Here is a 15,218-nt window from a genome sequence, read left to right as displayed (position 1 = left end):
CCTTCTTTCTAGATCTAAAACTGTAATCCCTGGACTGTTCAAATGTAAGCTGTATGCAATGTGCCTTTGGTATGGATTAAACACCAGTATCATGTATTTGTTCATCTATCCTCTACCATACTCTGGACAGTCACTTAGAGAGTTTCACTGATAGGCACAGGGATCACAATTGGGATGAAGCATGGTATCATTCTGATCTGCTGTTTTATGTTATACTGTGATATACCTTAAAGTAATTTGAAGGTAAAGTGGTATAAGTGCCACATGAATAAAGAGATGAATCTGTGGGCATAAGACTAGATTGAATTTAGGAATGGTGGCTGTATATCATCTAGCAGGCTGTGTGTTTGCTGATGTGAGAAGGTTTTCCTGGGGGGTAGATGTATATGTATATACCTTGTATGTAGGCACACGTGCACACAAAGTATATATGTATATGCACACATTTTGAGGGGGAAAAGCCACCATAGCCACTGTAAAGAAGGCTGCCTTGGTTTTGCATTCTTAGCTTCAATCTAACCAGCTTGATTTGATACAGGATACCCTATATCATGTGTTAATGAAATGAAAGTTTAGTTCAAGCTTGATATAACTTAAGACCCATTTCAGACAGCAGAGGAAGGTTTTCTGGGCTCTGAAAGTCTGCTGCCTAAATGGGATTGTAGGGTTTTTGTAGTTTTAAACAAGCAGTTCTCTGTTGTTGGTTCATTGCAGGTTTCTGCATTAGAAGTAAAACCAGGTGGTGATGGACATTCCCCAGACGTGATCTTTAGTAGAGCTATGACAGACCACTCTGGGTGAAGCTATGTTCACTGTGTCCTGCTGTATAGTTTTCAGTGAGGGTAAAGTATGAGAAATGAGATTTTAATGCTTCAGAAAGTGTAATAATATTTCTGGAAAGTAAAATGTCAGGAAAAGTCCTGGGAAGTGTCTGGTAACTGGTGTTAGTGTTACGAACTCATGGCAAAATTGACCATTTTATCACTAGGCTTCTAAATTATGTTGTTCAGCAAGTGAAAGTAAAATAGGTTAATCTTTTCAGATTAATTACTCATTGAGTTCTATTTGGAGAACCAGGATCCTTTGACTCATTCCATCTTACCTCCTTTGTTTTATGGAAAATCTCACAACATGTAATAGAGATACAAATAAGTAGATCTGAAGAAAACAGTCTAATATCAGCTTCATTAAAATGGTGTCTTTTTGATACAATTTCATGGAAATTTTTAACCTGGGTATAATATGTGGAAAGATTATTTCTCAGTTGATGTCCACAAAACTAAATTTATTTTCTATATAGACTTTTAATGTGCTTCTGAAAATGGAAGTTGCTGTATTTCTCATTCTAATTATTTCAGAATATTTTTTATAGAATTAAAATAAATAATTTTTCACAGAATCACAGAATGGTTTGGGTTGGAAGGGACCTTAAAGATCATCTAGTTCCAACCTCCCTGCCATGGGCAGGGACACCCTCCACTAGACCAGGTTGCCCAAAGCCCCATCCAGCCTGGCCTTGAACACTTCCAGGGATGGGGCATCCACAGCTTCTCTGGGCAACCTGTTCCAGTGCCTCACCACCCTCACAATAAAGAATTTCTTCCTTATATCTAAATCTACCCTCCTTCTCCTTAAAACCATTACCCCTCATCCTATCACTCCATGCCCTTGTAATTTATTTTGCATGTAATACATGCACAATGCATTTTATTTATACAGAAGTGTTTAATTTAAATTACTGTTTTAAAATAGAACATGTTGCATAATATACTTTACTGTGCTTTAGCCATGCATTTATTCAGAATTATTTCATAAAAATAATCATCTGATACACTGATGTGTGAAATAGCTGCTGCTTTTCATGAATTCAATTCCCAGTGTTAGTATAGCATAGATCTTTAGGAACTGCTAAGCACTAAAAAAAAGCCTTACAAATATGATGAAATGGAAGAGGGTAACTCCAAAGGGCAATTACTAGAGAATTCTAGTAATGATAAATGGTCTTAAAAGTAACTGGAAATACTGTATTTCTAAAAATTATTGAAGAATGAAAATACTTGCCCAGTTGGCAACATTATTTGCAGTGTGTCTGTTTTGCTTGGATAGTAATAGCCAGCACCCAGGCTTCCTTGTGCTTTGTAAGTAGCCTCTTGTCTTTCACATGATCATATTCCCACACAAAGTATTATTTCCATTCATTTTTTATAAACCCAAGTCTTAACCTTCTTGTCTGGGCAAAAGTCACCAAAATTTTGACATAATACACAGTGTCCCAAAACCTAATAAATTATAGTGCCTATGCTTTGGCCCAAGTTATTTGAGGGAAATATGGACTCAATGCTAAAAGGGGAAGTCTTCTTTCTTTGTTTAATCATTATTTGGTAGAATTTTCTCCATCTGCTATCTCTGCTGTTTTGTATATCCTCCACTGGCAAGGACTAATATCCACTAACTTTTGCTGAGGAAAGACTGAAAATTATACTAGATGAGAATTTAGTAGAAGTAGGATTTGATTCTCCTGTAATGTATAGATGTGAAGGAATAATAATACTCAGTTTGGCAGAAATGCACTGAGATGGGAAGATGAAGGCTGAGAAGTGGAGTTCAGTGTACACAGTGGATGTTAATGTGCTGTTGAGCCTGAGCCAACAGAGGAACAATGCCTGCAGAAATTCATGCCTATCTCCTGTGACTTCACCATGGGTACTTGGGCAGAAATGGAGCAATGAACTCTGGAAGAAATTTCTGGTGTATTCCGTACCGTTTACAGTCTTACCCAGTGTCTGATACCAATGTCTCTCTTGTGCCAATAGGACAACCCTCCCCAGAGAATGATAATACAATAAAAGACCTGCTGCCAGAGGATGCTGGGATTGATCACCAGACTGTCCACCAGCTCATTACTGTGCTAATGAAGTTCATGGCAAAGGATGAGAGCAGCGCTGAGTCGGACATCAGCAGCGCTAAAGCTTTCAACACAGTCAAGCGCCACCTGTATGTCCTGCTTGGTTATGATCAGCAGGAAGGATGCTTCATGATTGCGCCACAAAAAATGCGTGTTTCAACCTGCTTTAATGCCTTTATTGCTGGAATAGCACAAGTAGGTGAAGACACTTACTACTTTTTGCAGCTATTTCTCATTGCCTGTTGTTGAAATGGTGGTAGCACAGCCTTCTTTGTTCCAAAATAATGGCTGAGTGCCTTAAACCTTCTTAACACCTCTTCAGTTGGTAAAAGAGTTTGGGAACAAGGAATGCTGCTTGTTCTTTACTCTCAGAAGGCTCCTGTAGCATAATTAAGTGCTTTCTGTAGGTTTTTGCTTTGCAGTTAAAAAGTAAATAGTTAAATAGAAGTATGCTAATTTATAACTTCCTACTACTAGTCTGAACTTGCTGCATCATTGGCATAGAGATAATGGTTTTGTGTGTGTGCAGGCACGTAAATACTACCAGTGTATGAAAAATAAGAGACTGCTCCAAACCTCTTTGCCCTCTTTCTCTAGACTTTGAATTCTTTACTTTCCTCATGTGTCATTTCCTCCTTTCCTATTCAGGAAGACTTGGGAGCCATGTGCTCTTGCTTGTTTCCCTCTGTGAATGGTCTATAAGCTCTTTGTCATTCCTCACTTTGCAGAAGACTCATTCTCCTTCTTCCTTAGAGCGCACCAGGACTTTCTGTTCTGTCTTTCTGAGGGAGTGGTGCCACCATGGTGAACTTCTGCCTATACTGCTATGATAAATCACTGAGCACACCCTTGCCATGTGCCTTCTTTCTCCATCTTGTAAAGAGGACTGTAATTTCTTACCTCACAAGGCTCTTCAATTAATTCTTACTGATGGAGCAGTTTATGATGCTAGGCTGAAAAACACTTCACACTTGCAGAGCACTCTTAGTATTTGCCATGAAGCATCATCATCACTTCCACACTTTTTCTTATCAGAGTATCATATAAATGATTACCTTAGGGCTGTGATTTCAGATATCCACCTGCCCCAGCTCTTAAAATGCCCACTGTAACCTTCAAACATTGCTCAAAGCTATCCTGGCCTCTTTGTATCTGCAATTCTTATCAGGATTTTCTGGTTCATACATTGGAAGCAGTAATTTTTTGAAGTCAGTTGTAATGTAGATACTTGGATAAACTTTCACAGTCATGGAGAAGTCAAGTATTCATGTTTCAGCAGGCAAAATAGAAGGTGTTAATGCAAACTGGGTAGCTGCAAATGCATCCTGATCCCTTGTCTCAGAGCACCATTGCTAGGTGGTGTTAATCATCTTTCACTTGTACAGTTTTAAGCTGAAGCCTATAAAAGGAGATTCAGGCCTGCTACTATTGCATTGAGAGTCTGGAAGTGGCAGCTGAGGTTACAGGGCAGTATGTTTCACATTTTTGTACATGTTTTCCAAGTTTGGATTCCCCAACTTCAATGATCATAACTGACCTGATTTTCAGAAGCACTGCAGCTGTAAATACCAGCCCCTTCTTCTGTCTTTAAAATGTCTATCCCTCCTTTAAAATCACAGAATCATAGAATGGTTTGGGTTGGAAGGGACCTCAAAGATCATCTAGTTCCAACCTCCCTGCCATGGGCAGGGACACCCTCCACTAGACCAGGTTGCCCAAAGCCCCATCCAGCCTGGCCTTGAACACTTCCAGGGAGGGGGCATCCACAGCTTCTCTGGGCAACCTGTTCCAGTGCCTCACCATCCTCACAGTGAAGAATTTCTTCCTAATATCTAATCTGAATCTACCCTCTTTTAGCTTAAACCCATTACCCCTTGTCCTATCACTACACTCTCGGATAAACAGTCCCTCACCATCTTTCCTGTAGGCCCCTTCAGGTACTGGAAGGCCACAATTAGATCTCCCTGGAGCCTTCTCTTCTCCAGGCTGAACAACCCCAACTCTCTCAGCCTGTCCTCATAGGAGAGGTGCTCCAGCCCTCTGATCAGCTTCGTGGCCTCCTCTGGACCCTCTCCAACAGCTCACTGCCTCTCCTGTACTGAGGCCCCCAGAGCTGGACACAGTACTCCAGGTGGGGTCTCACAACAGTGGAGTAGAGGGGCAAGATCATCTCCCTCAACCTGCTGGTCACACTTCTTTTGATGCAGCCCAGGACACGGTTGGCTTTCTGGGCTGCAAGTGCACACTCACGGCTCATGTTGAGCTTCTCATCAATCAATACCCCAAAGTCCTTCTCCTCAGGGCTGCTTTCAATCCATTCTCCGCCCAGCCTATAGCTGTGTTTGGGATTGCACTGACTCACGTGCAAGACCTTGCACAAATGTCTTTCCCACCTTTAAAATGCATAGCTGAATTCACCATTTCTGTTTGAAAAGCTTCTTAGTTGAATTTTGGTTCCACTGATGTCAAATAGAACTTGTCTGAGGATTTCAGTAGGCCAGAATTTTCCTCCATGTAGCAGACATCAAAACTTTAATACATGTTTTTTGGGGATTTTTTTCTTAGCTGTAGGGCTGCTTTGTGTTGGGAATCTCCTTTGCTGCAAGAGAAATGCCATTTGAAATTCAAAGATGTGTTTACGGAGTGAAAACTCAGTATGGAGCTCTTCAGAGATCTATTTCAGTTACACTCCCTCCCCTAGTCATAAGTATTTGCTTTCCCCAGTGAGTTCCAAAAAGGTTGGGATTGGGCTGACTTGCTGGTTTGTTGGTTTTGATTCAAAGCTTGGTTAGAATGGTTAGTTCAAGAAAAAATAATAAAATCAAATGTCTCTTAGTATTTTGCATCATAAAATCTGAGTATTTGGAATTCTTGAAAGCAAAAAAATGCCTTTTTCTCTCCCTAGCAGCAGAATGGAGCAAGGTTTGGTGTCTGCAGGCAGTGCGGTATTGCCCCGCATGGTGGCAATGTTGTACAAGCCTGGTGGAGGGGCGAAGCCAGCAGCGCCGGGCTCAGCTCAGCATCGCAGGCTGGGCTCTCTGCTCAGCCTTTGCAACATCATTTATTCCAGATCTTCCTGTGATAACTAAAACAAAAAAGGGTCTGCTCAGCTGTATGTCTGCATTACAGTATGTGCTGTGTTAAGACAGGGCTCTGCCTTCCTTGTATGGATGAGTTTTTCCTAACCGTGCTGTATAACTATCTCATCCTGAGGGGACAAAGCATTGCAGGGTAGGACCATATTTGGTGATTATATATCATCTATTCAACAGACTAACCCTGCGTATATAGACATGAGATTCATCTGTTTAGCTCTATGCATGCAGCACAAAATTTGAGACAGCTGCATATTGAACTAGAGAATTTTACAGGGAAAAACCTCTAGTCAGCATGTTCAGGAGGGACCTTGAGAGATGAGTTCTGTGCTCATAAAATAGAATAAAATAAAATAAATTGTTCTAATAAAAACAAAACCTAAAAAACCCTCACAGACCTGAAGGAAATGGGTGATGTGGATGAAACTGATGTTTGTGTCAGTTTAGATGTGCAGGGCTCCTGATAAAACCACTAAGTCTACTGAAACTGCAGGGACGTGTTAGATCTTGGTGGATGTGCTGGAGTTGGCTTGGCCTGCTGTTACACCTTCCTGGGTGTCAGCCAGTAATAGGTCAGCATCAGAGACAAGGGCTTTGTGGATCCTTGTTATGATCTAGTTTAGCTGCTGATTTCAGGACATGTGGCTTTAAATAAAAATAGCTAATGTTGCAAGACTGATGAAAAGATAATGAAAATTAGCAATGCAGTTTCAATGGAAAACACAGTTGTGTCAGGGCAGTGGGAATATATGGCCACACTGCACCTAACCAGCAGGATTCAAAGCTCTAGGATAGGCACCAAATAGCATGATGCTCTTCAAAAGTCATGATGGAGACAAGGCTTATGACTAGCGGTAATAATAGCAACCTGTCTACAGCAACACCACCACTTAAAGTTGATGAGTATTTTATTTAGAGCAAGATATTTTTCCTTAGCTTTATTTTTGAATCCTTTAGGATTTGTATGCTTAGACTTTCTGCATAACATTACAGACACAGCATTACCTTTGCTATAGTGAAGAGTGGGATTCTTGTCTCATTACCTGATTGCAGAACATGCGGCTTAAAAAACCCCGACAGCTAATGTTGCAAGCCTGATGAGAAGATCATAGAAAGTGGTAATGCAGCATTAATATGAAATCCCAAATAACCAAGATACACCTCCCCCCCCCCAACCCCATAAAGGCATCCTATTTGTTAAACGGGGGATATACCTAATATGTTTTTGTCTGTTTGAAGCATGATCAACGTGAGCTATAATACAAGAGTATCCTAGCATAGTACATTTTATGAACTTGCCAATGTATGTTAAAATACAGACAATGCAGGATGAAAGGCTTTCAAAACACATCTTCTCTTGTTTCATCTTACTTATCTAGCTAAAATGAGAACTTGGCAAGCTGGCAGTAAATTTCTAACTGATAGTGAGACTTCCTTAAAAATGTCTGTTTCTTTTCACTAATACCTCAACTGTATTAGTTATTTTGCTTTTCAGCATCACTGGCTTTGATTTTGGTGAGCTAACTCCTGTGTTAATATTTTTTTCAGGTGATGGACTATAACATCAACCTGGGAAAACACCTTCTTCCCTTGGTGGTGCAGGTGTTGAAATATTGCACTTGTCCTCAGCTAAGGCATTACTTTCAGCAGCCTCCTCGCTGCTCCCTCTGGTCCCTCAAACCTCACATTCGGCAGATGTGGTTAAAGGCTTTGCTTGTCATTCTCTATAAGGTAAGTAGTCTTCAAGAGACACTTGTCTACCTTAAAATTTACACTTAATTTGAAATTTATTACAGGGAACACCTAACTGCACTGCAAGTGAAAGGAACTGTAAAAAACACTTTTCTTTGATTTGCTCACTCACTATATTTAATTTCAGTGTCTGAAAGTAGTTAGGTCAGTAGCACAGATGAAAGCCTATTACTTCTGCTGTCTATATTGTCTTTCATATGGTTACCTGAGAAAGAAAAAAATGAATTTGAAAATAGCAAAATGCTGTATAAAGTTCCAATGAATAGTAGTTTGAGTAACTTAAAATTAGTTTAAAAAAAATTTAGTAACTTTAAATGGAAGGGGAGGGGCAGCTCAACGGCTTGTATTCTTTAGTTAAGTGATGCTTTTTAGGAAGTGTTGTTAAAATGTAGTGTGTTTATACACTAAAATGGAGCTCTGAATACTTTTGATACGCTTAAATTTCTAGCAGGTCTATAGCGCATTCAAAGAAATGGAGACACCAGAAAGGAATCATAACATGCTGATTGAAATAGAGTATTTGGAGAACAGTTCTGATGAGAGCTTTTGCATTATTATTAATAGTTGGTTTTGTCATTAAAAAGTCAAGAAAACAGCACATTAAATGTTACTAATAGGGATTTAAAAATATTTTTTAAAACAGTCCTGCTTCTCATGATGTATTTGGAAATGTATTATCAAAGGAAGGCAAAGGGCATCCAGCTGACAATATTCTTGTCATTTTTCTATTTTACTGCCTAAATGTTTATCCAAGGAGAAAAGTTTGTTTTTAAGCTGAAGTTTTTCTCTTTCACTGAACAGTACCCCTACAGAGACTGTGAAATCAGCAAGATTGTACTTCACCTAATCCACATCACAGTCAATACCCTCAACGCTCAATATCACAGCTGCAAGCCCCATGCAACTGCTGGTCCTTTGTATAGTGACAACAGTAACATAAGCCGATACAGTGAAAAGGAAAAAGGTACTTTTAGCACTCTCATTTATATGTTAGTCATTGATTTAATTCATTAAGTCTTACAGATGTTGTAGAAATGGGTAAATATGGTCTGAATTTTATAATATAATACTCAGAATTAAGTCCAAGGTGTGACTTATCTGACCAGCTATAGCCATCTATAGTAAAAGAAATTCACAATTTCTCTGCAGCCTAAGCACAGCACAGCAGTCTAACTTCTCTTGGAGGGAGTGTACCTTAGAGTTAGTAGTTCAGTCACCATGCCTGGGTAATCCTTGGCCTTTCTATGACAACATTAACTGATCATGCCCACACAGAAGATGTGCAATCAGCCTGACACTGCATTCTCATTGTACTTTATAATAACATGGCATAGTAGCAAATATTGTATGTTGGAAAGAGAAAATTATTAATTTGGTCTATAGTTTGCTTTTCTCTGTGAAAGGAGCTGAAGTTGATGAGCTTACATGCAGATGTATATGATGTAGTTGTCTAAAGGCAGAAGAGAATGGTTCAACCCTTACAGTCTACATCTGATTGTTAACTCTGTATGTGCTCTCTAGCTTTAACAGAGGTGCTGTGATGGTGTGGTCTAAGGTTGGGGCTTGAAATAACATGGTGTTGCTGAGTGTAGTTCCTTACAGTTGTGAAATTTATTACGTGACAAGTGTTTACGATTAAAGTTTAACAGGTTCTTTGGATGTTAATCTGTAGCTGCCTTTCGACTATTTTATCTTTTAGCTGCTTATTTGCTATTTACATCTTCCTTCTCAAACAGTCTTCCTAGTGTGCAGCAAACTCTTCCAAAGAAGAATTCAAGAAGCACTCTTTTTATCCATGTCAGTACCTTTTCCTGTTTTGCTGCTTGTTGCTCACAAAAAGATATCAAGCAGAACAAAGACACAAAATTTGTTTACCTGAAGACCCTATTACTCAGCTCTAGCAAATTAAAGCAACCTTAAAATGGTTATAAATGATGTATCGCATATTCTCACTCACTTGGATATTTTGTATTGCTAGAGGAGGGCTGAAATGGTTCAGATAACTGTGGACTTACGATGAATTTGCCTTAGTTTTAAGCTGAGTGAATGACTTAATTCATAATGACTTAAGAATGTTGAGGGTAGTACTAATACATTTATAAAATGCATTCAGTTTCTGGATTGATTCTGAGAGGTTTCTAAGACAAAGCGAGGTGCCTAAGTATCCAGCTTGCTGTTCACAGTAAGTGCCAAGTTAGGTTTAGAAAACTCGGTGTTCCAATCCCATGCCCAACATTGATTCCCTGGGTGGCCTTGTGTCTCACTTCATCATTGTTTTCCTATGTTTAGAGTATGGACAATAATATTTACTTGCTTTCCAAAGCTGTTGTGAAGGGCTTTGGGCTACTCAGAGGTAAAGGACCATAAATGGGCAAATTTTACTCTGTAAATGCTGATTTAATCATAGGGCTGATTCTCCTCCTTTGCTGAAATGCCACAAAAAAAAAAAAAAGTAGAAAAGTTTTCTTCCGCCTGCAAGAAGCAGCCAATATAATTCCATAAGGGCTTGGAGAGTCAAAGCCTTTCCCACCTTTTCTAAGGAGACTTGTTTAGCCTCTGGTCAGGTAGTATGTGTCCTGCTGTCATCATCAAAGGTGATGTTTAAATGATCGACAGATGAGGATTTCATTGTCAGGCAGAAAGAATCCCTGTGCTAAAGATGGATGTTCCCACTATTGGACCTTCTTCCTAATTTTTCTGTGGGGATCATGGCAAGTGTACATACTGTTGTAGAGCTGATGATAAATCTTGTGAGAAGCATTTGTTGCCAAGGGCAAGAAAAAATTAGACACATAGGAGATCACTTTTAACGTCATGCCCTAACTTATTAAACCCAGTCCCTGTAGAAATTCTTACTATCAACTTTGATTAATTTTTCTGGATTCATCATATCAATTAGGTATCTTATCACTGAAGTGTTTGGGTGGCAGTTCCATAGCTTCTGATGTAGCAGAAACTTTCCACCAATTTCAAAGCTAAAGATATTAATGTCCAGTTTAAGTCTTCAGTTTTTGGCCATTCTAATGCTGGTTTACTTGCCTCTTCACTCCTAGAAACCAAATGCATTTCCTCTCCACGTTTGCTTACTAGAATAAAAAAGGCAAACCATTTTGTTTCTTGAGTGCTCTGTTTTCTTTATTGTCCCAGTAGTGTTTCTTATTTCCTTGGAGATGAATCACTAGACATAATAGATATGGATTTTTCCTTTTTTTACTTCTTTTTTTATAGCCATTTCATACAAGTAATGTGGTAATTTTTTGATGGGGAAATAGATTTGGATCTTACTTGCTGCCGTTTTCAACCAGCTGGTCTCAAATTAGAGCATAATGGTTTACTATTACTACTTAGGTCAATAATTTCATAATCCTACTCTTAGGTCTGACTCTATTACTATTACCAGCTTGCCAAGATTATCCATTTCTTCCTTTTTCACTTTCCTGTTTTGCTGGTTTATTACTAACCTTGCAGTGCTTGTACTAATTTTGATCTTCAATTTACCATTTCTCACTGAGCACTATAGAAGTTGTTTACTCGAGTCAGTGTTCAGACCTATTGTATTTCTTCCATCTAAAGAATCTGTAGTATTAGTAGTAGAAAAGGTCAGCTTAGAATGGTAAAAGCTTTGGTATGCTTTTGTTGCATTGTAAACCATTTTTCATTTATCTCTGTCCTTTCTGACCTTAATTCAAGATGTAACAAGAATGGCAAAGTTATACCTAGGATATAAATTTTCTTTCAAACTTCAGATGATTCTTCATTTTCAATTCAAGTTTAATTGAAACTAGCTGAGGTTTTGTTACATAGACAGCTTTTCATTCAAGGAATTGCACTCTCTTAAGAGTAATAAAGTTTTTTCTTTCTTCAGCAGAGGAAGACAGTGTTTTTGATGAATCTGATATTCATGATACACCAACTGGACCTTGCAATAAAGAATCTCAAACTTTCTTTGCAAGACTGAAAAGAATTGGTGGCAGCAAAATGGTGAAATATCAACCAGTTGAGATGAATGCACAGAGAAGTATGAATTGTTTTGTCGGTATAAACTCATGCAGAAATACAATTTCCTACTCTTAGTTTCAAGCTACCACCTTTCTTTATAGAGTTTGTTGCACTGCCTAATTTGAATACACGTACTCTGACTTTAGAGAGCAGATACTCCTCATTTCCCTGAATGAATTCTCTTACAGGAGCTTCAAAGTAGGCATTTCAAAATGAAAGGATCTAAAATCAGCAATTGTTTTCTGAAACTTTAAGCTCTTTCAGATGTAAAAGATGTTTAAGAGGATTTGTTGCAATTTTCTTCTACCATCAGGCTGAAGATTTTAACTCAAATTTATTTTTTCACAAAATTTTAATTTTTGAAGAGATGAGACTCTAGGGTAAGCAAATTTGTTGCTGCTGCTGCTGCAAATATTACGGTTTTCCATTGGTAAAAAGGGTCATTTAGTGGTTTAAAAAAATAGGAAGGATTTTGTTTTCAAATTTAGGTTTCTGAAGTGAATACCCTAAAAAAAATTTGCAGAGATTTCCACCACCACCCACCTGCTTTTTGTTCTTCCAGCTATTTGCACAGAGTTGGAAATGATTCAGACTAGAGCAAACATCTACTTGGACTTTTCTCACTACTTTTTTTGCATGGTGATTCACATCTGGAGCATTTTGAAATATGAGGGTAATAATGACCAGCAATATTCTGGTTTATGTGAAAATACATCATTCATAATAACAACAGTGATAACCTTTTAAAATGTTCTCAACAAATATGTTCACATAGCAAAACACCAATGCAGTGGTAGTACCACAGCAACTATAGCTGTGCTCACTTCACTCCCCCACTAGGACGAGGAGGGTATGACTATGTGGTGTGATAGTTGCTAGGCTCTGCTGGGGTCTAGGATCTCTGGGGGAAAAATTCTCTGAACACCTGTCTGATCTTAGGCTTGTGCTGCCACATCCTCACTGCTATTGCTACCCTTGCTTCTTAAATTAGAAGCATCCATTTTAAGCCCACTTTGCTGCAGTAAAAAACATGTAGGTGTGCTCTAATATACGCTGATGTCCAAATGATGTCCACAATGCGGTAGTCCAAAATTATTTCGAAACCTCTTCGGAATTGTCTGTGTAGCTCGTTCCATCTTTCATCACTCACGCCAAATGCAGCCATCCCCAGTGTCTCTAGAAATTACTTGCCTGGGCTGTCTTCTATTCAATGCATAAGGTTAAACAGTCTATCTTCAGGGTACAACTGTCCAGGATGAGTAGAATTTGGATAGAATTTAGATAAACACTATTATCCAAGTACTAGGGTTTTTTGTTGTGGTTCATTGTAAAAATCTATGTAATGTGGCTCTGAGGTTAAAACAAATTTTAGACAATTTTGACTAATACTGGGTTTGTATTTGAAATGCCAGTCCTGTGTTGAATTGTGAGATAAAGATGAAGATATCTGCCAGAAGTCTCCAACTGAGGTAGTATTAGTTCTTTCTGTTTTGATCAGGTGAAATAGAGCTGGCTGAATATAGAGAGACGGGGGCCTTACAAGACAGTATTCTACGCTGTGTGAGAGAAGAAAGCATTCAGAAAAAAAAACTGCGCTCTCTAAAACAAAAATCTCTTGATATAGGCAATGCAGACTCCCTGTTGTTTTCATTAGATGAACATCGCAGGAAGTCCTGCATAGACCGGTGTGACTTAGAAAAACCACCTGTCCCTGCTGCTTACGCCATACACAGACAGAGTGATTATGGACGATCTCGGCAGAATTCTTCTACTAAAGCTGAAAATATAGAAACACAAGAAAATCTTCCTCCTGCAGAGAGTTTCCAGGAAACAAGACGACCTGTCATACCAGAAGTTAGGCTAAACTGCATGGAAACCTATGAAGTGAAAGTGGACTCTCCCGTTAAACCTTCTGGTCCCAAAGAAGATTTAGATCTGATAGATTTGTCCTCTGACTCAACATCGGGTCCTGAAAAGCATTCAGTACTCTCTACTTCAGACAGTGACTCTTTAGTCTTTGAACCACTTCCTCCCCTTAGAATAGTGGAAAGCGATGAAGAAGAAACAATGAACCAGCTGAACGATGAAGTCTCTGGCAAAACTGCTGTGTCATCTCCCTCAACTCCTATCAATGTCTCTGCCCTCAGCCTCAGCACAACTCCATTGGTCCAGTTCAGCATTGAAGATTGCTCCAAAGACTTTAGTTCTAAGGATACAAGCAACACTCCTTCAGCAGGAATAGAGGACATCCTTTCCACTTCTCCCAAAGATCAGAAGGATTCTTCAGAGTTAGTTAAGCCAGAGGAAGTTCAAGACATGTCCTGTGGGAACCCACTAACACTGAAACAGAAAAGGGACCTGCTGCAGAAGTCATTTGCCCTTCCAGAAATGTCCCTTGATGATAACTCTGAGCTCAGTGTGGAGGAAATTAGGCCTAGTGGAGCAATTCCAAGCCCAAATGTAAAGACAGTCTTTATTAAAGTCCCTGAAGATTCTGAAAACCGAACAGAAAGTGATAAACTTGATACCAACACAGAGTCTGACACTGAACAAAACACAGAGCAGAAACAAGAAGAGGAGACTGAGGAGTCAGAATTTAAGATTCAGATTGTTCCCCGCCAGAGGAAGCAGAGGAAGATTGCTGTGAGTGCTATTCAGAGAGAATATCTGGACATTTCCTTTAACATCCTTGACAAGCTGGGAGAGCAGAAGGAGGCAGGTGAGCTCAATCACTGACCCAATTAAAAGGCTTGTTACTGCTTGAAGCTTTTGGTAACAGACCAGTATAGGGACATGTGTATATATAGCATCTGATTTAGTTTGAGCTAACTGAATGCTTTCGGGTGTTTGTTTCTCACAAGGAATGTATTAACCATATAAGTATTGTGCATATGTGATGGCCTGTTTGAAAAGCAAGTGGAGCTCAGTGACTTGGCTTTGGCATCCAAGTTAGAGAGTGAAACCCCATGGCCACATTATGCCAGAAGTCAGAAAAATCATCATACTTCTGTGCCTTTTATCCTGCTAATCTAGTCCATGTTACACTAATTCTCTTTTGTGCATAATGATTTTTGGCTTTTATTTCATCTGCAAGCATAAGGCAGTGGAAAGCAGACTGGATCATGAAGTATAAAGCTGAGGGATCTGTAGACTTCAGACCTAAGAGCACTTAGCGTTAACCACATTTTGCATTTAGGATCAGACATATACAAGCTTTTTTTTTTATACACTAAAACCATTTTCTAGCCTTCTTTGTATTGGGTATTCACAAAGTTTTCATGGCTTGTGTGTGTTAAAGATTTAATGCTTAAGCATGAGGAAGGCCATACAGTATTCCTGTGTATCCCTGTAAGTTTTTTCAGGTAATTTGAATACTGGGTTTTGTTACTAAGTTTTTCAGGTGGAGGGAAAAATGTGTTCTAACTGTTTCCTCAGTTTCTGATTAGATGTGTCAAAAACAGTTTCAA

The 15,218-nt window shown here is 39.1% G+C and overlaps 1 protein-coding gene across 5 annotated transcripts in view; it reads left to right on the top strand.

Moving 5' to 3' along the window:
- The window catches only part of UNC79 (unc-79 subunit of NALCN channel complex), a 112,655-nt gene that overhangs the window by 46,122 nt on the left and 51,315 nt on the right, over nt 1–15,218 (top strand). For all 5 annotated transcript variants that reach the window (XM_075753644.1, XM_075753645.1, XM_075753643.1 and 2 more), the window contains 5 exons: nt 2,814–3,100; nt 7,549–7,731; nt 8,554–8,716; nt 11,618–11,770; nt 13,250–14,470. In XM_075753644.1, the coding sequence (XP_075609759.1) occupies nt 2,814–3,100; nt 7,549–7,731; nt 8,554–8,716; nt 11,618–11,770; nt 13,250–14,470 (2,007 nt within the window). The remainder of the gene's footprint in view (nt 1–2,813; nt 3,101–7,548; nt 7,732–8,553; nt 8,717–11,617; nt 11,771–13,249; nt 14,471–15,218) is intronic.

Source organism: Balearica regulorum, chromosome 5, assembly GCF_011004875.1.
Source record: "Balearica regulorum gibbericeps isolate bBalReg1 chromosome 5, bBalReg1.pri, whole genome shotgun sequence".
In the NCBI taxonomy this organism is placed as follows: domain Eukaryota; kingdom Metazoa; phylum Chordata; class Aves; order Gruiformes; family Gruidae; genus Balearica; species Balearica regulorum.
Note: the sequence above shows the minus strand (reverse complement) of the source record. Positions and strands in the feature narration are given on the sequence as shown.